Source organism: Hemibagrus wyckioides, linkage group LG01 (genome assembly GCF_019097595.1).
Source record: "Hemibagrus wyckioides isolate EC202008001 linkage group LG01, SWU_Hwy_1.0, whole genome shotgun sequence".
Classification (NCBI taxonomy): domain Eukaryota; kingdom Metazoa; phylum Chordata; class Actinopteri; order Siluriformes; family Bagridae; genus Hemibagrus; species Hemibagrus wyckioides.
The window spans coordinates 33,345,780-33,360,779 of record NC_080710.1 but is presented as its reverse complement, the minus strand read 5'-3'; the positions used below and the strand labels follow the sequence as shown (position 1 = coordinate 33,360,779).

The window sequence follows — 15,000 nt, the reverse complement described above, 5'->3', positions numbered from 1 at the left end:
ATTTGTTGTATTCGTTCAGATACAGTGTTTATCCGAATAAGGAAAACTGTAAACCCACACAAGTCCATGTCATATCAGGACAAATCCACTAGATGGAGCTGTATTATATGTAACAGGAGTGATGAAGCCCAGTTATATCTAGAGGATCTGATATCTCCAAACCAGCACTGACCTGTCGTTAAACTGGTCCTGCTGGGTGATGTTGCAGGCTGTATAACATTCCCTGTCAGTGTGAACCTGTGGAGGAATTATTATTGATCCACTTTGGGGTGTTTTGTTTTTTTGCTAAGAATACTGCCTCAGATACACACAGTGTAATAAAGTTAAATTCTATACCTTCACCATGTACCCATAACTCTAATTTTAGTTATTTTAGACACAAACACACACTTAAATTTTATAAAGTTTAAAAAAAAAATTTCAGCTTATAATTTTAAACTTTTTGTACTTAAGGTGGGATTGAGGGATGTAGTAGCCTGTGCTCACTGTATAGCTCTTATTTTTTGTTGGTTACGGTATCCCAGGTGCCTATTGGGGTGTTATGGTATCTCAGGTGGCTATTGGGGTGTTATGGTATCCCAGGTGGCTATTGGGGTGTTACGGTATCCCAGGTGGCTATTGGGGTGTTACGGTATTCCATGTGGCTATCTGCCAATCACATAGACGCTTCTGGAATGGGGGAGGGTTTTTATGGTGATGGTTGTTATGGTGATCCAGGTCATTGCTAGGATGTGGAAATATTTTTTGTATAAGGAGATATGGTGTGTGTGTATGATGTGTGTATGATGTGTGTATGATGTGTGTATGATGTGTGTATGATCTGTGTATGATGTGTGTATGATGTGTGTATGATCTGTGTATGATGTGTGTATGATGTGTGTATGATGTGTGTATGATCTGTGTATATGATGTGTGTATGATCTGTGTATGATGTGTGTATGATGTGTGTATGATGTGTGTATGATCTGTGTATGATGTGTGTATGATGTGTGTATGATGTGTGTATGATCTGTGTATGATCTGTGTATGATGTGTGTATGATGTGTGTATGATGTGTGTATGATCTGTGTATGATCTGTGTATGATGTGTGTATGATGTGTGTATGATGTGTGTATGATGTGTGTATGATCTGTGTATGATGTGTGTATGATGTGTGTATGATGTGTGTATGATCTGTGTATGATGTGTGTATGATGTGTGTATGATGTGTGTATGATGTGTGTATGATGTGTGTATGATGTGTGTATGATCTGTGTATGATGTGTGTATGATCTGTGTATGATGTGTGTATGATGTGTGTATGATCTGTGTATGATGTGTGTATGATGTGTGTATGATCTGTGTATGATCTGTGTATGATGTGTGTATGATGTGTGTATGATGTGTGTATGATGTGTGTATGATCTGTGTATGATGTGTGTATGATGTGTGTATGATGTGTGTATGATGTGTGTATGATCTGTGTATGATCTGTGTATGATGTGTGTATGATCTGTGTATGATGTGTGTATGATGTGTGGAAGGAGTCTCCAGTGTCAGCGCTGTGTATCAGTCAGAGTTGAAGCTGGATGTTTCCCCACATCTTCAGGACAGTTTACACTTCAACAAACTGCTTTTTTGTTCTTATTAACTTTATGAGAGAGAAGTCTTTCATATGCACTATATTTCCAAAAGTATTGGGACACCCCTCCATCACTGAGTTCAGGTGTTGTTTTCAGGAGTTGGGCTCCGCCCCTTAGTTCCAGTGAAAGGAACTCTTAATGCTTCAGCTTCAAGACATTTTGGACAATTTCATGCTCTTTGTGGGAACAGTTTGGGGATGACCCCTTCCTGTTCCAACATGACTGCACACCAGTGACCAAAGCAAGGTCCATAAAGATATGGATGAGTGAGTTTGGTGTGGAGGAACTTGACTGTCCTGCACAGAGTCCTGACCTCAACCCCATATGTCTGTGAGCCGGACCATCTTGTCATCACATCATCAGTGCCTGACCTCCTAAATGCACTTCTAGAGGAATGGTCAAAAATTCCCATAAACACACTCCTAAACCTTGTGGAAAGCCTTCCCAGAAGAGTTGAAGCTGTTATAGCTGCAAAGGGCGGGACAACTCCATATTACATTCATGTGCATGGAAAGGCAGACGTCCCAGATTTGGTCTGTCTCACAGTCTCCACTCTAATTCATCCAAAAAGTGTTCTATGGGGTTGAGGTCAGGACTCTGTGCAGGTCAGTCAAGTTCATCCACCTCAGTGATGTGGAGGGGTGTCCCAGAACATTTGGCAACATAGTGTATCTTTATATTTGATCTTTTTAGCTCTATTCTGATCCAAATTAAGTTTTAAATCTATACTGTAGTTGTCATCCAGAGTGCGTTCCTGCTTCCTGCTCTGTGATCCCGGGACATGTTCCGTATCCACCGGGGTAAAGTGGTCACTTGAAAGTGTGTGAGAGCGAGGGAAGTGACCGTAATAAACTCAGATCAAGAGTTAAAAACTTTTATTAAAATAGAGATACATTCTATACAAGGAATAATACAAAACATTACAGGGTGTGTGGGTCCTATAAATAGTGTGTAAAATATATAAAATAGTAAATTGATAAGCAAAAAGTGTGTGTGTGTGTGTGTGAAGGCAAAACACACAAGCCATTGTGTTTAAGGCTCAGGATGAATCACATACTCTTCGATAAAGCAGTGTGTGTGTATGTGTGTGTATTAAACATCCCTCAGTCAGTGAGGTTCTCGTCCTCCTCCACTTCTTCCTCGTCCTCTCCGTCGCTCTGTGTGTGTGCGTGTGTGTTGTCTGCATCTCGGCGGAGTGTGTTAGTGTGTTTAGTGTCTCCATGGTTGATTCTTACTCCCATGGCGTTCTGCAGAGCGTCCAGACTGCGAGCGCTCACGTACACACTCACGTTCACTGAGGGACGCAAACGTCTCAGCTCCTCCAACTTCACCCATGCCTGTAACACAACAACAGCGGTATCCCAGGTGGCTATTAGGGTGTTATTACGGTATCCCAGGTGGCTATTAGGGTGTTGTTACGGTATCCCAGGTGGTTATTTGGGTGTTGTTACGGTATCCCAGGAGCCTATTAGGGTGTTGTTACGGTATCCCAGGAGACTATTAGGGTGTTGTTACGGTATCCCAGGTGGCTATTAGGGTGTTGTTACGGTATCCCAGGAGACTATTAGGGTGTTGTTACGGTATCCCAGGTGGCTATTAGGGTGTTGTTACGGTATCCCAGGAGACTATTAGGGTGTTGTTACGGTATCCCAGGTGGCTATTAGGGTGTTGTTACGGTATCCCAGGTGGCTATTAGGGTGTTGTTACGGTATCCCAGGTGGTTATTAGGGTGTTGTTATGGTATCCCAGGAGCCTATTAGGGTGTTATTATGGTATCCCAGGAGCCTATTAGGGTGTTGTTACGGTATCCCAGGAGCCTATTAGGGTGTTATTACGGTATCCCAGGAGCCTATTAGGGTGTTGTTATGGTATCCCAGGAGCCTATTAGGGTGTTATTACAGTATCCCAGGTGGTTATTAGGGTTTTGTTACGGTATCCCAGGTGGTTATTAGGGTGTTGTTACGGTATCCCAGGTGGCTATTAGGGTGTTGTTACGGTATCCCAGGAGCCTATTAGGGTGTTGTTATGGTATCCCAGGTGGCTATTAGGGTGTTGTTACGGTATCCCAGGAGCCTATTAGGGTGTTGTTACGGTATCCCAGGAGCCTATTAGGGTGTTGTTACGGTATCCCAGGAGCCTATTAGGGTGTTGTTACGGTATCCCAGGAGCCTATTAGGGTGTTATTACGGTATCCCAGGAGCCTATTAGGGTGTTATTACGGTATCCCAGGAGCCTATTAGGGTGTTGTTACGGTATCCCAGGAGCCTATTAGGGTGTTGTTACGGTATCCCAGGAGCCTATTAGGGTGTTGTTACGGTATCCCAGGAGCCTATTAGGGTGTTATTACGGTATCCCAGGAGCCTATTAGGGTGTTGTTACGGTATCCCAGGAGCCTATTAGGGTGTTGTTACGGTATCCCAGGAGCCTATTAGGGTGTTATTATGGTATCCCAGGAGCCTATTAGGGTGTTGTTACGGTATCCCAGGAGCCTATTAGGGTGTTATTACGGTATCCCAGGTGGTTATTAGGGTGTTGTTACGGTATCCCAGGTGGTTATTAGGGTGTTGTTACGGTATCCCAGGTGGCTATTAGGGTGTTGTTACGGTATCCCAGGAGCCTATTAGGGTGTTGTTACGGTATCCCAGGTGGCTATTAGGGTGTTGTTACGGTATCCCAGGAGCCTATTAGGGTGTTATTACGGTATCCCAGGAGCCTATTAGGGTGTTGTTACGGTATCCCAGGTGGTTATTAGGGTGTTGTTACGGTATCCCAGGTGGTTATTAGGGTGTTGTTACGGTATCCCAGGTGGCTATTAGGGTGTTGTTACGGTATCCCAGGTGGTTATTAGGGTGTTGTTACGGTATCCCAGGTGGCTATTAGGGTGTTGTTACGGTATCCCAGGTGGTTATTAGGGTGTTGTTACGGTATCCCAGGTGGTTATTAGGGTGTTGTTACGGTATCCCAGGTGGTTATTAGGGTGTTATTACGGTATCCCACTGAGCTGTGGTGTGTGTTGACTGACCTTCTGGTAGCTGGCGTGTTGACAGTGATGCTCGATGATGAAGCCAAAGATGTCCCCCACTCTCACCGCAGGGTCCAGATCAGACTCCTCTAACAAACACTCACATGCTGAGAGAGCTGCTGCAGGGTCCTGCTCATAGAGCCTACACACACACACACACACACACACACACACAAACACATTTTATATTGCTTGTGTCCGTGTTCATTTGTTTCTTCTGTGTGTGTGTGTGTGTGTGTGTGTTACCTGCGAGCCTGTATGAATCTCTTGATGAGTGTGAGATGGTGTGTGAGTTGTGTGAGTCGCTCGTCTGTCTCGTCTCCATGGCGACTCTTAGCTTTAGACAGACACTTATAGGCTTCTGTCAGAGCACCGTACGCCTTCTCATAGTCCTGATAATCATCAATCTCTAGCTGCACACACACACACACACACACACACACACACCCCTGAGCATGGGTACACAGTCATATCTGATAGATATCTCTCTGAACACACAATGCACCACTACATCTAGAATACCCATAATGCACTGTGGCACTAATAGAACATGCCCTGCCCAGCCCAGCCCTGGGGTGTGGTTTGGGACACGCCCTCAGTAGATAGAGTTTATGTGCCCTGTATAATGAGGGCGTGTGGTCTGAGACACATCCACACACTGTACCTGTGCACAGGCCTGGTAGAAGCCGGCAAGCAGCTCCAGCGCACGTCCTTTGGTATAGAAGCTGATGATGTTCTTCATGATTTCCGGATCTTTCCTCCAGTCCAGAGACTGCAGGTAATTCCCCGCCATCACGTAGATCTCTTTCTGACGAGACACACCAGTGAAGAACACGATCTTCTCTGTATCACCTGATTTCAGCAGCGCTCGCATGGCCTATAGAGAAAACACACACACAGGTATAAACAGATATATTATTATATTATCAGCTAGATCTAAATCCCATCAGCACTGACATCCCCATGCCATCTCTATGTCTCTATATATTTAATCTCAATTTCTATTTTATCATTTACGCAATATATCACAAACCTTGATCTTTTTCCCAGCTTGTGTGTATTTCTTGGTTGCTAGGTGATAGTTGCCCTGGCGCATGCAGCAGTCTGCGATTTGCTCCAGCAGCTCCTTACGCTCCTCCTCTGAGAGGTGGGCGGAGCTTTGTGACACAGTCATGCTCTCAGCCAGATCCTCTGTGATGGTCAGGTTCTGGTCCAAACACAACTGAAGTGCCTCATGATACTGCACACACACACACACAAACAAAATTAATTATCTGGATTATAAATATTTATGTTTTTCTGTGAAAGCGTGTGTGTGTGTGTGTGTGTACCTTCTTGGCAGCCACCAGCAGCTGCACAGCTTTGTGGTAGTGTGTGTGTTTGATGAAGAAGTCGGAGCAGCGTGTGAGCACAGCCGGATCGCTGTTCTCATTCAGTTCCTCTGCAATCAGCTGCAGCGCCCCAAACTGCTCCGTACTGAATGCCAACTCCAGAGCTTTAGATACACGACCAGCCTAGAGTGAGAAAGAGAGAGAGAGAGGGAGAGAGAGAGAGAGAGGGAGAGAGAGAGAGAGAGAGAGAGGGAGAGAGAGAGAGATAGTGATATTAGTGAACCCTAGTGGGGAGATCAGTATTATTTTGTGATGGAGCTCTATCTCAGATTGTGTGTGTGTGTGTGTCTGTGGGTGTGTGTGTCTGTGTGTGTGTGTGTCTGTGTAACCTTGTGATACAGCATGACAGCTCGGTCCATGTGCTCTCCCCTCTCCTCATAGTAAGCAGCCGTGTCCATCATGTCCTCCGGGTTGCTGAGAAGCGCCAGGTTCATCAGCTGCTCATCCATGTGGTTCTCCTTACACAGTCGGATGGCGTTGTTGTATGCCTGAGCTCGTGTGTAGAAGTGCACCGATTGGCTGATCTGATCCTGACTCTCATACTGCCGGGCCACGTGATAGGACGCTGCTCGATTGCCTGTCTCATTGGCGATCTCGCTCGCCTGGAGAAAGCAAACATTCCTCTCGTTATAGCACTCCTGATTTCACTGCAAGATGTAGCCGTCAATAGGCGGGGCTTATTATTATGACATCACCACTAGTCTCAGACATATCGTTACCTTCTGGATGTTCCCCAGGTAGCAGTGCACACGCACTTGAGACAGGTAATCCTGAGCATAGTCATAGTAACGCAGCGCAGACTCCATCTCTGATTGGCTCTCCAGATAATGACCCCACCACTTATACAGGCACCTGTCCAGGTAACCATATCAGAGCAAAGGTCAGCTGAGTTCACATGCAGTATACAGTCTGGTAATATTCCAGCTGAGAGCTCAATCAGAATAAAAACACAACCAGTGAGGACAAGCTGAGAGAAATTTCTATCTGAATAAATGAGGTGAAACTTCAAACGATGGACTTTTAAAAAAATCCTTAAATCCTGAGAACATGAATAAGAAGATGAGTAAAGGTGTGACATATCCGTTATACTGCTGTGTCATGTCTGAACTTTGGTACTCATCGTATTACTGAGTCTTTTATTGGGTGACATTTTGCTGAGACATCAGTTTGTGGTGTTTTGGTAAAACTGAAACTAATCCACACGTCACACATGTGGGACTAGATTACATCTAACGTGTAAATAAATGCAGATTTTATACAGCGTTTGGTTTAAGATCCACATAAACACTTCAGTAAGAATCGATTAATTCACATCAAACTGTTTCAGCCAATCAGAGCCAAGAGAGATCAGAAACAATCAAAGAGAGATAAGAACCAATCAGAGGAGAGAGATCAGAACCAATCAAAAGAGAGAGAGATCAGAACCAATCAGAGGAGAGAGAGATCAGAACCAACCAAAGAAGAGAGATCAGAACCAATCAGAGGAAAGAGAGATCAGAACCAATTAAAGAAGAGAGATCAGAACCAATCAAAGAAGAGAGATCAGAACCAATCAGAGGAGAGAGATCAGAACCAATCAAAGAAGAGAGATCAGAACCAATCAGAGGAGAGAGATCAGAACCAATCAGAGGAGAGAGAGATCAGAACCAATCAGAGGAGAGATAGATCAGAACCAATCAGAGGAGAGATAGATCAGAACCAATCAGAGGAGAGAGAAATCAGAACCCATCAGAGGAGAGAGATCAGAACCAATCAGAGGGGAGAGATCAGAACCAATCAGAGGGGAGAGATCAGAACCAATCAGAGGAGAGAGATCAGAACCAATCAGAGGAGAGAGATCAGAACCAATCAGAGCTCAGTACTCACTTGTCCTTCATCTTGTTGATGTAGAGCTCCAGAGACACAATGTCCTCCACCAGCATGCGGGGAACCTCGAACCGGTGTGTATCAGAGCGCTCGTAACTAACAGAGAGAATAATTCATGATTAATAACATTCATTAGCTACATTAGCATCACAGATTCAGTGCAGAGTTAAAGTGTGTGTGTGTGTGTGTGCTCACTAGGTGACCCCCAGGCTCTTGTCTCCAGTGTTCTCCAGGTGTTGTGCATAACTGTAGTAGGTGGAGCGAAGGTGGATGCGGTCGTGACTCTCCGCTGTTTCGATGGCTTTCTGCCAATCACCACCAGCCTGATAAAACTTATTCAACAGGTCGAACCTCCCACATGAACGATACAGAGCCTCGGCTTCATCCTACACACACACACACACACAGATACACATATACATACATACACACACATATACATACACATATACACACACACACATACACACACACACACATACACACACAATGCATATTACAGAAGGACTGAAAACTAAGTGTTTAATAGTGTGTATGTATGTGTGTGTGTGTGTGTCTCACCAGCATGCCGAGGTGTATAGCGAGCATTGCGACTCTTGCCTCCATCTCTGGCTCTTTCTCCGCCTCTCTGAGCGCGCGAGCTGCACGGGCGTTACCCATGTTTCCCAGACACACGCGCGCCACGTCAAGACGCCGAGTCTTCACACACATACGAGCCATGTTCTCCCACACCGCCTCACTGAAACACACACACACACCTTTTATGAATGCTGAAATCATGAATGTGGTTCCTAATCCCTTAGCTAGCTTGTTAAGATAATAATAAATCATTAAAATGTAATAAATAACATTACTGATGTTGATGTTCTATCCTGCAGTAATAGAAGCAGTGGTTTGGGATGGAGCCCAGGATTGTGTGTTTAGTTTTTTTGTGATTTCTACATGGAAGCCCTTTTTATTATTATCCTTATTCATCAAGACCAGCTGAAGAACCTACAGCATGGTGTCATGTGGAGCAACTTTAAACCGTGCATGCATCTTGTGGAGAACTGCCCAGAAGAACATGAACTATAAAGACTTGGAGGAAAATAAACATGTCTGCATGGATTTGCTGTAGAAAGACATTAAAGATGTTCACTTCCAGAACAAAAATCTACAGATAATTTCCTCACCCCCTTGTCATCCAAGATGTTCATGTCTTTCAGGATTTTTCTCCATATAGTGGACTTCAGTGGTGCCTCAGAGTTTGACCTTCCAGAATGCAGTTTAAATGCAGCTTCAGAGAGCTCTAAACCTCCATCCTGGCCCAGGAAGGAGGATCTTATCTACACAAACCACTCACTGTATACTTTTTAGTCACAAAAGCTCATCTAGCACTATCTCTGGGAAGTGAACTTCTCTTTTAATGAAATATGTGAGAAATCTCAGCTGCTGGCTTTTATTCAGTGTCTCACAAGCTAAACCTCAAACTGAATGCATCCAAGAAACACACATTCCCAAGAAAAATGTCCCAGTTCGAGTTCAAGGAATGTGCTGATTTCACATTCCACAGACATTCTCCACTGTGGAAGCTGCCGAGATGTTCATCAGCTTTTTAATGAAAGAGAGTCTGGACTTATAATTATAATTTGCCTTTATTTGTCACATATACATTACAGCACAGTGAAATTCTTTTTTCTTTGCATATCCCATCCTTGGAGGTTGGGGTCAGAGCGCAGGATTAGGGTTAGCAGCCCTGGAGCAAAGAGGGTTAAGGGCCTTGCTCAAGGGCCCAACAGTGGCAACTTGGTGGTGCTGGGGCTTGAACCCCCTATATTCTGGTCAATGACCCAGAGCCTTAACCACTTGAGCTACCACCGCCCAACTCTCGAGTTTCGTTTGATGAACACATGACCTGAAGACCCTGGATCTTATTTTAAAACAAGCTGTGTGTGTTTGAGCAGATCTTCAGGAAGCTGCAGGAATTAATAAACATTTCATTTGTGAATTATTGTTAATTTATCCATCAAATTAACATCACAATAAAAAATCTAAAAGCAGACCAAGCTGCAGAAGGAGAGAGTTTGGGGGTCTGCCATGTGGAACAGAGGGAACGATGGTTTTTAATGATACCTTTTAAGCAACTCTGATGGTTTCATGTCATCTTCTTAGTAGCAACTCTACACTGATCTCACACTGTCTCATAATCATCTCCTGGTGTTGCCCATCATCACCATCATCATCCTCTCCTATTCCAGGAGTGCTCCTTTTCCTAATAAGCTCCAAGTGGCTACACGACATGGAACAAAATGTCACCTGACCACTGACCGGTGAAGTGAATCAGACTCTCCGATCAGATGAGTATCTCCTCATCATGGCACCTGTTAGTGGGTGGGATATATTAGGCAGCAAGTCAACATTTTGTCCATAAAGTTGATGTTAGAAGCAGGAAAAATGGACAAGTGTAAGGATTTGAGTGAGTTTGACCAAAAGGGCCAAATTGTGATGGCTAGACCACTGGATCAGAGCATCTCCAAAACTGCAGCTCTTGTGGGGTGTTCCCGGTCTGCAGTGGTCAGTATCTATCAAAAGTGGTCCGAGGAAGGAACAGTGGTGACCTGGTGACAGGGTCATGGGTCATGCATTTGAGGATGAGCTACTGTTGCTCAAATTGCTGAAGAAGTTAATGCTGGGTCTGCTAGAAAGGGGTCAGAATATACAGTGCAGGATGGGTCAGGGCTGTTTTGGCAGCAAAAGGGGGACCGACACAATATTAGGCAGATGGTCATAATGTTATGCCTGGTCAGTGTATGCTACCCAACTGTTTGTGTCACATGACCATCACATCCATGTGGGATTTGCAGGACATCTCATTCCACATTTATTCCCCTTTACAGTAATAATAAACTCCACTCTTCTGTCTGAAGGGAATAAAGTTGTTCTGTATAACTGTGTGTTTGTGAAAAAACAATTTAATCTATAGAAGATCATAAGCTATTAGAAATACACAACCTAAACCTTCACAAGTCTCCACAACCCCAAACACACTCATTTCTCCCAAGAAACAAATACATCATGTGACCTTTTCTTTCTTATATTCTTATTAAGTCTAATTTAGCACCTAATCTAATCTGGATGATTTGGATTTTTGGAGAATGTAGGGACTGCTCTGCCTTGTGAGAAATCTTTGAGCCTGGAATGTTTTAGCCTCTGATGATTCTCTGAGTTACGGAACGTTACGGATCGTGTCGAAACTCCACATTTATCTTTTCTGGCTTCACAGATCACTAATACTTTCTCTGACCTCAAATTCCACACCCATCTGGTCTTTATTTATCCCTGAATTCCCCCTTATCTGCCCCCCTTCTCTCTCTCTCTCTGTCTCTCTCTCTCCCCCCCCCCTTTAGTAGATACAGATGTGGGCTGTTTATTAAAGTTAGGCAACAGGAAATTCCCAGAATCTTTGGGGGCCCTGAGCTGGAGCAGGAAGAAAAGCATGCAGAACATTTAGGGGTAATAGTATGTCCAAATGCAACAAACTGTACTGTACACCAACCCTCAACCCTATAAGACACAGAGAGAGAGAGAGAGAGACAGAAAGAGAAGGGGCGTTGTATTCTTTACTCTGTCTGTTTTCCTCTCAGGAAACGCATCCTGTTGCTGGAGTTACATGTTTGTCACAGAGACAGAGAATGAAAGAGAGAGAGAGAGAGAGAGAGAGAGAGACTTGATGACAGATAAACTGAGGTGCATTCATATTTCAAGTGATAGAACAGGAAAGAATGTGAGACAGGGAGAGAGCGAGTGAGAGCGGGGGGAGAGAGAGAGCGGGTGAGAGAGAGAAAGAGAGAGACACAGAGAGAGAGAGAGAGAGAGAGACCTGTCTCACTGGGAAATAGAGAGGAAAAGAAAAAAACGCCCCCAATCCCTTCGGCAAGCCCCAACACACAGCTGTACAAGCACGGAGAGAGAGATCTGAACACGGAGAGAGAGATCTGAACACGGAGAGAGAGATCTGAACACGGAGAGAGAGATCTGAACACGGAGAAAGAGATCTGAACACGGAGAAAGAGAGAGAGAGAGAGAGAGAGAGAGAAGGAGATCTGAACACGGAGAGAGAGGAGAGAGAGAGAGAGAGATCTGAACACGGAGAGAGAGATCTGAACACAGAGAAAGAGAGAGAGAGAGAGATCTGATCACAGAAAGTAATCAATAGCTGTGCGTTAATGGAGTTAAACAGAATCTGGGAGTGGAGATTTTAAGCCGGAGACAGAAGTGTGTGTTTGTGTATTTGTGTGTGTGATGGCCGTGGAGCTGATCGGCTCGAGCGTGAGCGTGTGTGAAGCCCCGGTGAGCGAGGAGGAAGGCTGAGGATCCCACGGCTGAGGATCCCACGGAGAACGAGGACGAGACGTCGAACCCACCCTGACTCCCAGACGCACTCTGATCATAATGAGCGGAGATGTGCTCTAGCTGAGCTCTTTCACAGCATCCGAGTCTTCCTTTCTACATTGTGCACGTGTGTGTGTGTTTTGGAGCGCATGGCCGTGGGCAGACTGGTGCTGGTGGCTGTTGCCGTGGCGCTGGTGTCGCTGGTGCTGAACGTGGTGGCGGCGCTGGGCTCGGGCTGGGCCCTGCAGACGCTGGAGGACGGTCGCAGACGCAGCGTGGGGCTCTGGAAAGTGTGTACACATGATACGGACACACACATGCTGCCACACGCCACCGCCGCACCATGCCAGAGCCTCGGCTGGGGAGCAGACCTGGCGGGATACCAGGAGTCACGCAACACCGTCAAACGTGAGTGTGTGTGTGCGCGAGTGTGTGTGGTCAACATTCCAAAAACATTCCTTTCTCCCTAATGTAGTCGGACAGCCCAGAGTTTGCTATTGTTTTTAATTGTTTTAAAGCCTCGGCTCTACAATGCTAATGTCGCTAATAAATAGTAGAATCTCATAGCCTCCAGTTTAGCATGCTGCACTATTTTCTGGCGTTTCTGCACACCTAAGTCAGTCTCAGTTAAAGGGGTGTGGCCTAAAGTCTGACCAGAAACTACTACTGACCGTAAACACATGATTAAAACCGAATAAAAGAAGTGCGATAGGAATAAAATCTATAATACACACATTATACTGCATCAGGTCAGTGGTCCAAAAATGTCCAGACGTCTAAAAGAACTTCACGCACACATAAAACACACGATGATGTTCTTCATAGCTCAAGGCCTGAAGCAGTGTGTGTGTGTGTGTGTGTGTGTGTGTACTGACTTCAGTAGGAAAGCAGGTCACCTCCACTTCCAGGGATGAATAACTGCAGCACACACGCAGGAGAGTTCCTCATATTCAGAGTCGAGTTCCACACATGTACCAGAGTTCATTACCTGAGCTTCATATCAGGTCACTAAAATCACCGGAGTTTATTTCAGGGCTCTGGACGTGTCGTTAAAAGGCGGTGGTGGTAGCTTAAGGCTCTGGGTTAAGGCTCTGGGTCATTGACCTGGACGATTGGGGTTCAAGCCCCAAGACCACCTTAACCTTAAACCCCACCTGCTCCAAGGGCACTGTATCATGGCTGACCCTGCGCTCTGACCCCAAGGATGGGATATGTGTTGAAAGAATTTCACTGTGTAGTAATGTATATGTGACAAACTTAGCCTCTGTGATCTGATTCGTCTAATCTAATCTAACTGTGTGGGGAATAGTCGTCTGTATGAATCTCCTCTGGAACGTTCTAGAACCTTGTGTGTGGAAGGAGTCTCCAGTGTCTGTGTGTGTGTGTGTGTGTGTGGAAGGAGTCTCCAGTATCAGTGTGTGTGTGTGTATGATGTGTGGAAGGAGTCTCCAGTGTCTGTGTGTGTGTGTGTGTGTGTGTGTATGATGTGTGGAAGGAGTCTCCAGTGTGTGTGTGTGTGTGTGTGTGGAAGGAGTCTCCAGTGTCTGTGTGTGTGTGTGTGTGTGTGTGGAAGGAGTCTCCAGTGTCTGTGTGAGTGTGTGTGTGTGTGTGGAAGGAGTCTCCAGTGTCTGTGTGTGTGTGTGTGTATGATGTGTGGAAGGAGTCTCCAGTGTGTGTGTGTGTGTGTGTGTGTGTGTGGAAGGAGTCTCCAGTGTCTGTGTGTGTGTGTGTGTGTGTGTGTGTGTGGAAGGAGTCTCCAGTGTCTGTGTGTGTGTGTGTATGTGGAAGGAGTCTCCAGTGTCTGTGTGTGTGTGTGTGTGGAAGGAGTCTCCAGTGTCTGTGTGTGTGTGTGTGTGTGGAAGGAGTCTCCAGTGTCTGTGTGTGTGTGTGTGTATGTGGAAGGAGTCTCCAGTGTCTGTGTGTGTGTATGTGTGTGTGTGTGTATGATGTGTGGAAGGAGTCTCCAGTGTCTGTGTGTGTGTAAGGAGTCTCTAGTGGTGGAGCAGTGGTGTGGTGTGATGTTCTAGTCATAGGTGCTCAGAGGAACGCAGTCTAACACACACCATCGACAAGAAGCAGGAAATCAAACATTGTAGAAGCAGTGACACAGGAGTGTGTGAGTGTGTGTGTGTGTTTGGACTCAGAGGTCTGGTGTAAGGCTGGAGGACATGTTCCTCAGTCTCCCAGAGCCTGGTACATCCGTCCAAATATAGACACGGGAAAAGGAAGGACAGAGCAGAGGATTGTGGGTGACAGGAAGTGATGCTCACATGCACATGGTACAGCTGTGTGTGGGAGGTCACATCTGTCTTTGGATCCGCTCGCTTACACACACACACACACACACACACACACACCTACCTCAGGACACCTCAGGATCCTGTGACTCAGATCCTATTTACTTGCATGGATGGACACACACACACACACACAGCGCACTGACACTGGAGACTCCTTCCACACATCTCTCTCTCTCTCACACACACACACACACACACACACACACACAGCGCACTGACACTGGAGACTCCTTCCACACATCTCTCTCTCACACACACACACACACACACACACAGCGCACTGACACTGGAGACTCCTTCCACACATCTCTCTCTCACACACACACACACACACACACAGCGCACTGACACTGGAGACTCCTTCCACACATCTCTCTCTCTCTCTCTCACACACACACACACACACACACACACAGGTTATAAAGCC

The 15,000-nt window shown here is 45.6% G+C and overlaps 2 protein-coding genes across 4 annotated transcripts in view; one reads left to right on the top strand and one right to left on the bottom strand.

Moving 5' to 3' along the window:
• Positions 1-2,483: 2,483 nt before the first annotated feature.
• Positions 2,484-15,000, bottom strand: part of ift140 (intraflagellar transport 140 homolog (Chlamydomonas)) — a 43,696-nt gene continuing 31,179 nt past the window's right edge. For all 3 annotated transcript variants that reach the window (XM_058387104.1, XM_058387097.1, XM_058387113.1), the window contains 11 exons: positions 8,464-8,641; positions 8,098-8,288; positions 7,903-7,998; positions 6,756-6,888; positions 6,366-6,638; positions 5,977-6,159; positions 5,679-5,885; positions 5,310-5,522; positions 4,892-5,058; positions 4,646-4,787; positions 2,484-2,960 (listed from right to left, as the gene is read on the bottom strand). In XM_058387104.1, the coding sequence (XP_058243087.1) occupies positions 2,727-2,960; positions 4,646-4,787; positions 4,892-5,058; positions 5,310-5,522; positions 5,679-5,885; positions 5,977-6,159; positions 6,366-6,638; positions 6,756-6,888; positions 7,903-7,998; positions 8,098-8,288; positions 8,464-8,641 (2,017 nt within the window). In that variant the 3' untranslated portion in view covers positions 2,484-2,726. The remainder of the gene's footprint in view (positions 2,961-4,645; positions 4,788-4,891; positions 5,059-5,309; positions 5,523-5,678; positions 5,886-5,976; positions 6,160-6,365; positions 6,639-6,755; positions 6,889-7,902; positions 7,999-8,097; positions 8,289-8,463; positions 8,642-15,000) is intronic.
• tmem204 (transmembrane protein 204) overlaps positions 11,529-15,000 on the top strand; it is a 15,681-nt gene continuing 12,209 nt past the window's right edge. Inside the window, exon 1 of the mRNA XM_058387126.1 lies at positions 11,529-12,681. Coding sequence (XP_058243109.1) covers positions 12,423-12,681 — 259 coding nt within the window. The 5' untranslated portion in view covers positions 11,529-12,422. The remainder of the gene's footprint in view (positions 12,682-15,000) is intronic.